The 8,016-nt window shown below is 27.3% G+C and overlaps 2 protein-coding genes across 4 annotated transcripts in view; one reads left to right on the forward strand and one right to left on the reverse strand.

Moving 5' to 3' along the window:
* Positions 1 to 788: 788 nt before the first annotated feature.
* Positions 789 to 4,195, reverse strand: LOC106790038 (mitochondrial intermediate peptidase). Its single transcript, XM_014754678.1, has 10 exons — positions 3,884 to 4,195; positions 3,542 to 3,804; positions 3,275 to 3,461; positions 3,111 to 3,190; positions 2,811 to 2,999; positions 2,581 to 2,722; positions 2,158 to 2,496; positions 1,862 to 2,083; positions 1,558 to 1,788; positions 789 to 1,467 (listed from the first exon to the last, which is right to left on the reverse strand). The coding sequence occupies exons 1-10, from the start codon at positions 4,019 to 4,021 to the stop codon at positions 1,168 to 1,170; spliced, it is 2,091 nt and encodes a 696-aa protein (XP_014610164.1). The 5' UTR covers positions 4,022 to 4,195; the 3' UTR covers positions 789 to 1,167.
* Positions 4,196 to 4,305: 110 nt separating this feature from the next.
* LOC106790039 (histone deacetylase 6) overlaps positions 4,306 to 8,016 on the forward strand; it is a 6,138-nt gene continuing 2,427 nt past the window's right edge. The window contains exons 1-12 of one of the 3 annotated variants that reach the window (XM_014754679.1): positions 4,306 to 4,577; positions 4,900 to 5,079; positions 5,161 to 5,583; positions 5,650 to 5,747; positions 5,849 to 6,022; positions 6,115 to 6,307; positions 6,495 to 6,554; positions 6,808 to 6,897; positions 6,966 to 7,072; positions 7,144 to 7,287; positions 7,615 to 7,721; positions 7,793 to 7,962. In XM_014754679.1, coding sequence (XP_014610165.1) covers positions 4,575 to 4,577; positions 4,900 to 5,079; positions 5,161 to 5,583; positions 5,650 to 5,747; positions 5,849 to 6,022; positions 6,115 to 6,307; positions 6,495 to 6,554; positions 6,808 to 6,897; positions 6,966 to 7,072; positions 7,144 to 7,287; positions 7,615 to 7,721; positions 7,793 to 7,962 — 1,749 coding nt within the window. In that variant the 5' untranslated portion in view covers positions 4,306 to 4,574. Of the gene's footprint in view, positions 4,578 to 4,899; positions 5,080 to 5,160; positions 5,584 to 5,649; positions 5,748 to 5,848; positions 6,023 to 6,114; positions 6,308 to 6,494; positions 6,555 to 6,606; positions 6,667 to 6,807; positions 6,898 to 6,965; positions 7,073 to 7,143; positions 7,288 to 7,614; positions 7,722 to 7,792; positions 7,963 to 8,016 lie in introns of all 3 variants that reach the window. The other 2 variants (XM_014754680.1, XM_014754681.1) reach the window with 2 other exon arrangements.

Here is an 8,016-nt window from a genome sequence, read left to right on the forward strand (position 1 = left end):
AAATTTTAATGAGAATTTGATTTTCGTCTTGCCAATAAATTAGCTGAAATTGAGAAAGCTTGAAAAAAATCCTACCCAATTAATCATATTAATAATAATAATAATAATAATAATAATAATAATAATAATAATAATGAAAATAATATATATATATAGAATCGACGAAAGTATCCTTTATTTTATTATAAAAGCGTCTTGTATATATGTGTGCGCGTGCGCGTGCAAACGTGAGTTATATACGTGTATATATATTACTTTAAAACGAGAGAAGTGCATTTTCAAGATATACTCTTTAACGTCTTCACCAATATCTACAGTGTTTCATGTTATTATATACTTGCTTTTCTCCTTTACCTTTTTGTCTTTCTTCATTTTACGATAGATTCGATTTCTGGTGCCTTACATCGTCACACATATACTATTACCTACCTAAATCGAATTATTTTTTATTATATTTCATCAATTAATCGAGATATTTATCATATTTTTTAAGAAAGAACTTTTGTAACCGATATTTGTTTTTTTTATTCTAGAGAGAGTTAACACACAAGTATAGATAACAATAATTTCTTTGTATTATATAGAGGAAAAGGTAATGATAATAATTAAAAAAAATATAAATATTAATATATAATAAATTATAGATGGGGTGAGGTGGGGGGGGGGGTATCTGTGTGTCCTAGGGATGGTAACTCTTTTATTTTGCTGCACAAACTAGAAAATGAATATGCTCGTAAACGAAATTTTTTTATGTTAATCACAACACGACAAAAGGAATAACTTATTAATTAATAAATTTTTTTTATTTTTTGTATTCAAATTACACAGCAATAAATATAAAAATACCATTTTGTAGTATAATTAAAAAATAATTCAATAATTCGTATATATAACTTTTTTATTCTTTAATTTAGACAATTAAGAATATATTGGATATTTGTATATGAAGTTATAAATAGAAATTTCTGATAATTATTTATCGTTGCTTGTATATATAATTTTTATTTATAATCAACTATAAATTATCTTAAAAAGAAAGAAAGAACAAAAGGAAATTTTTGAAAACTTTAAAGTACGTTACTGTTAACACTCAATCATTTTTAAATCAAAGAATTTTGTTGAATAAACGCTATTCTTTCGGAAATGATATTTTGATTATTAAATGAATTATTTTAATTTTTTAATTGTTTTAACATATTCATTTCTTATATCAATTTCATTTAGTAAAGAATTAGCAAAATTACTAGGGCTAGCGGTTTTGTGTAAGAAATCAGAAACTAACAATGATGGAGGTTTACCACCGCCGTGCGTTAAGCATTCCCAACGATACTTTTCACCCGCAACTCTACTCAAGGGATCATTTTGAAAGTACGTTTGCCAAATCCAAGAAGCTATTGCACGCGATATTAAATAAGAATAATATTTGGCACCGTATCCTACTAGATGAGAAAATCGCAACTGCCATGCCTAAAGAAGAAAAAAAGAAATAATTATCATATGTAATATATAACTTAATTCGCGATAACTTTTCCAACATTTTTAAGGATTAATACGTACCGTATTTTCAATGTATGGTAAACCATAATATTTTTCTTGAATATCTTTTAAAATTTCAGTAGTAGATCTTTTTAATTTGTTGCTGTGATAAACGTGATCCAACATACTATAAAATACTTGATTTTGCAGTTCGGATGCGCAAAAAATATGTTTAGAAGCGCATAACTTTTGTAACAAATTATCTGGAATTGGTTCATTCGTTTGATAATGTTTAGCAAACATGGATAGTACCTAATTACAAAATATCAATGAATATTTTATTAAAGGTTAACTGTAATAAAACTTTAATTGTATATAAGCTTACTCGTGAATCACTTGCAAAGTATTCCATTAAGACGCTTGGTACTTCTGCAAAATCCGTACTGCATCTAGTACCCGTTACGTGTTGATATTTTGTTCTGCCCAACATAGAATGTAATGCGTGTCCCATTTCATGAAATAAATTATCAACCGAGGATGGACTTAGTAAACATGGATTAGACCATCGAGGCAGCGATAAAGATAACATTATAACAACTATAGGAGTCTGAAAGTAAATGTTATTTACAAATCGTTCAAATAAATTAACAAGGATAACTTTGTTTATCCTTTCAAATTTACCTGATAAGTTCCATCTGATAACTGTTTTCCACCTCTAATAGCAAAATGACAATCTTGATTAGGTTTTCCTTTTCTTTCAAAGAAATCGCAATAAATGTAACCCAATGTAGTTTCATCTTTGTCGATCACAGCTAATTTATGTATATTTGGTGCCCAAACTTCACCGGATAAGGTTGGTACAGATTCTAGTCGTATTCCATATAATGCTTGCACAAGATAATTTAAACCATCCATACAAGAACCGAGAGAAAAATATGGAGCGAATTCATTACTTGAAGTATTTAACCACGTCTTTTTAGCTAGTGACATAAAATAGGCTGTATCCCATGGCATCAAATCCTATAAAATAGAAATAATTTGTACAAAATAATATATAGTCATTAATTACAAAATTCATTTTTTCTCAAAAAAAGAAACGCGAACTTGTTTTACAGACGACTCGGCATCTTTCATTGTTTGCATTTCTTGGAAATCTTGCATCGCTTTACTTCGTAAGTCATTATTCAAAATATTAAGAAAATCATTTACTGCTTCGGGTGTTTGCACTGTACTGCCTCTTACAGCTCTGTGGAAATAAATAATAGCTGAATCGTCTCAACAAATTTTGCATTAAATATAATATTGATTAATACAAAATTTTTAAATAATCTTACCTGTGAGCGTATGTAGGAAATCCACATGTTTGTGCCAATTGATGCCTACAATTTAAAAGCTTGATCAATAAATAATCTTGTTGTTCATCAGGATATAAAAATAATTTGTAAGCTGCCTCACGAACAATAGTATCAGATGAATCTGTATAAAGTCCATTTATTAATATCTGACCATTGTCCATCTGAAAACTGATAAAATGAGTTAATGTAAAATAATTGTAGCAACATAGAGTAGAAATATTTTCATACATTTTTTGTTTTAATCTTAAATATAAACAAATTAGATATCATTAAACTCACTTTTGCTTGATATTTTCTGGCAAAATATCAGCCTTTACAGAGCGTGCATTAACAGCMCCAGCCATAAATTTTTGACCTGTCTATAATAATAAATTATTTACTAAATAAAAACATATATATATATATATATATATATATATATATAATATATAAATTAAGCTTACTTGCAGGATATCATCGTTTAACATGACAACTTGTTGCCTTTGTTCTTCTGGCAAATGAATACCGCTTTGTTCAAAATCGAACAAAAATAATTTAGCAACGTGATCGTCGATGGGAGAAGTTGTAAAAATGTCTCCGTTCTTTACAACATGCTGCAATGCATCATATAATTCACTGTGAGTATTAAGTCTGTTAAAGAAATAACATAAACGATATTAAATCAATTATAATTATTAATGAATTAAGTGATACAATGAAGAGTAAAGTACTTTTCAACTACACTACTTAGCGATATGGAAGTATCCTCTGCGGCTTCAACAAACTCTATATTCGGATGTGCAATTCTAATGAATTCTGACAAGTCTGCAACTTTGCACAAGGTGTCAGACAATTCATCAAATATTTCAACCATATTTCTTTTTCTGTTAACATCAGTGACCTCGGCTATAAGCGAATCCGTTTGAGCGAACACTTGATCTTTTAGCGTTTGAAATCCATTGGCATCTTTGAGCTGGAGTATACCGAACAAACCCTATAATATCAAAAAAATATAGTAGTAATATATTTAAATAACGTATTCGTGACTTATTATAATATCAAATAGAACATACAGTTTCCTTTTTGGAAAAATCTAATCCATGTTCTATTTTCCTAATAGAATTAAATGCGGTTGCCAAAGGTGACCATGTATTTACATGCCTATACACGTTCAGATACTTCAAAATACGCTTGTTCAATGTTTGCATCATTTTATTCGATTATTCGTAAAAAAAGAAAATAAATAAATATGAATTAGTAAAAAGTTATAATAGAATGACTCTTGTACTTTCTTTGAGGTTACAATTTATGACTTTGTACAAATTAATATTATTATATACGTTTGCTTTCATTTTAGATTATATTTGATTACATACATTAAATATTTGTTCGTTCTATAAAGGATATAATTAGAATATAATTTTGTTTAAATTTATGTCCAAGTTATTTATTTTTTTTAAGATTAAAATAAGAAAGTTATCGATATCTCGTAAGAATCGATCGATGTTCCTAGAGGAGAAAAAGCTCCGCAATTCAGGCATGCAATTCTTTTTAAATAGTGAAAATAGTGAAAATAAATTGTACGTTTTATGAAGTTTTCAAGAAAAACAAACAAAAATGAGAAAATCGAGAAATTTGTGAATAATTAAAAATATCGGTTAATGTTAGATCTTTTGAATGATCATCGATAATATTTTCATAAGTATGCAATTAAGTGTGTATAAGATAAATTGAACAATCGTCAAGAATAACTTAAGATAACAAATGGTAAGAAATAAAATGAAATAATTATTATTATTTCATATAGACTATATATACTTCTACGCATATTTTTGGAAAGATTGTATATGCATGAAAGTTCTTTATTCGCTTTGTACTTAAAATATACGAGTAATTTTGTTCTTATTTAGTTAACCCTTTTGTTACATTAATTTCTTTTTTAATACAATGTATATGTATAATAAATTGTAATTCTTCCCTTTTTATATATTTTAATTTATTAATTAACATATTTTACATATTTACATCTTTGTAAGATAGCAATGTAAATATTTATTAAAATGAATTATATCATTATTATTATCATTAGTCGCAAACCGGACTAGAAGGGAATTTTTTTGATGCTGTGCGGCAACTGGCAGAGAGTGAAATTGAACTTATCAAAGTTATCGAGGAATCTACTATGAATCGTCAAAAGAATACTACAGATATGAAATCGTCAACTAAAAAAAAGAATATCAAGAAATCACCTAAACTCTCTAATGTAAAGGTTAATTTTAATATTAATTTTCTAATGTGTTCAATGAATATACAATATATGTTAGCAACATTTATTTATTATTATGAATAGACTCAACCATCTGCCGCTTTATTGGCAGCTAAACAAGAGGCAGCGCAACGCAAAATATTACAAAATAAAAAATCAAATACTAATTTTGTATATGACATTTATCAAAAAATAAGAGATGCATACGCTGTTGTGCGTAAAGAAACTGGTATTGTTTATGATCGTTCTATGGAGGATCATAAATGTTTGTGGGATGAAAATTATCCAGAATGTCCAGAAAGATTAACAAGGACCTTAGAAAGATGTGATGAGTTAGGATTATTAAACAGGTGCAAATTAATTCAACCAAGATTTTGTACAGAAAATGATATACTTCAAATGCATACCCAAAAACAAATAGACATTTTAAAAGAGACCAGTGGATCTATGGATTTGGATAAATTAGAAACACTATCTTCTAAATACGATGCTATATATGTTAATCCAGTAAGTAAATTGTAAATAATAATTTTAAATAATTAAAATAGTAAGAATTAATTGACTGTTTTCCAGTCCACTTTTAAATTATCTTTACTGGCTGTCGGCTCAACGATAAATTTGATAGAAAGTATTTGTAAGGGTGATATACAAAACGGCATGGCTATTATCAGGTAAAAATCAATTAATAAATAAAATGAATATTAGATTCTTCAATAAAATTTGTCAAATTTCTTCAAAATTATTTATTGTATTTAATTTCATTATATTTTAGACCACCTGGGCATCACGCGATGAAATCTGAATATTGTGGATATTGTTTCTATAATAATGTGGCTATCGCAGCAAAAAAAGCTTTAAATGATAATTTAGCTAACAAAATTCTTATCGTTGATTGGGACGTACATCATGGACAAGCAACTCAACAAATGTTTTACGATGATTCACGGTACTATTTCAATTAATAAATAATTATCAGTTCTATGATGATATTATCTAATTATTCATTTTATTTTGTATCTTTTATTTGTATATATACAGTGTAGTTTATTTTTCAATACATCGTTATGAAAATGGAACATTCTGGCCTAATTTAGAAGAATCTGATTTTCATTACATCGGCGAAGGCTTGGGAGAAGGTTACAATTTTAATATACCACTTAACAAAACTGGCATGACAAATGCTGATTATATTGCAATATTTCAACAAGTTTTGTTACCAATGGCTTACGAGGTAAAAAAATAGCATAAATTAATTTACTTATAAAAATAATTTAAATATTAATTTAATTACCTTACATATAAAAAAGAATAAATAAAGTACTTGTAAAATTATTTTATTACATTACACAATGGATTGATGCATCTAGTATTAAATATTGACAAAACATAACATAAAACTAATATAATAATAATTATAGTTTCAACCAGATCTCATAATAGTATCAGCTGGTTATGATGCAGCATTGGGATGCCCAGAGGTAAAATAATAGAATTTATATTTACTAATATTTCATATTTTTCTTATTCTAGTTTCAGTCAGATCTTATTATTGTTTCTGCTGGATTTGATTCTGCATTTGGAGATGAAAAAGTTGAGAAATGTGACTTTTATATATTATTTTCTCCTAGGTTTTTGTTATCAATTTTTATTCATACATAATTTTACTTAAACATTATCGATAGAATAAAAATTCAAATATGTATACATGTATGTATTTTTAATAATGTAAAGGGTGAAATGGAGATAACACCTGCATGTTACGCTCATCTATTGTCGTCCCTATTGAGTTTAGCAGGGGGGAAGATAGCGATTATATTGGAGGTATGTTTCATTAATTATTTATGTAATTTATATGAATAATCTAATAATCAATGTATTCGTATCTGCAGGGTGGTTATTGTCTAAAGTCATTGGCTGAAAGCGCTGCATTAACTCTGCGAACATTACTAGGCGATCCATGTCCTATGTTGCAAACATTGCAATCACCGTCATTAAGGTAATATAATATAACAAAAGAAAAGATTTATCAATATAGTTACTATACATATATGTTAAATGTATTTTTAGTGTACGTGACACAATTTTAAATAGCATCTATGCCCACAAACAATATTGGAAGTGTTATCAATATCAAGAACAATATAGTATTAATAACAGAATTGTCAGAAAAGAAGGAAATAATGATCAACATTTGCCCATTGTTAATTACACGTAAGTAATATTGTATAATAATATTTATATAATGTAGATCGATCAGGGCTTTTTCAAATGTGGGACATTTGAAGAAGACAAAAAGATTTTCTTGTACATTAATTTAAAAGCCAATTGGTAATACTGCCTTTATAGCATGTAAAGAAGGTAGTATAAATTCTATTATGCTCAGGGTTGCAAAAATGTTTACTTATGTAAAGGGGATCGACTAACATAAATAGAAAAGTTTAAAAAGTCCTGATATGTATATTTGCATTTCATATGTGTATTTGATAATGTATATTTGTAAAGAAAAATGTTATTATCACTTATTGTATATTTATGTAGCGGAGAAGTGTATAAACCAGATTTTTACGACACACGGAATTGTTATCCTATTCAAAATAAAGACATTTTTGAAGCATTAGATAAGAGATTAGATTCATTGATAAAATGTAAGTACTTTTTTATAATAATATTTATTTTATATTTCCAACAAAATAAATAAAAAGAACAATTTTTATAGCTACAAATTTATTCAAAGCACCTAACAAAGTATGCATTGTATATGACAACAGAATGTTGAAACATTGCGATGCCGTTAATAACACGCATCCTGAAAAACCTAATCGAATCGTAAGCATTTATAAGAAACACGAAGAGCATGGTTTATTAGAACGGTGCTATTTACAACAAGTATGTAATTTTAATTTATGACATTATTATTATATTTTACGTGTTTAATTTATA

The sequence above is a fragment of the Polistes canadensis genome, unplaced genomic scaffold, assembly GCF_001313835.1.
Source record: "Polistes canadensis isolate GaletaPanama2010 unplaced genomic scaffold, ASM131383v1 scaffold_211, whole genome shotgun sequence".
NCBI lineage: Eukaryota > Metazoa > Arthropoda > Insecta > Hymenoptera > Vespidae > Polistes > Polistes canadensis.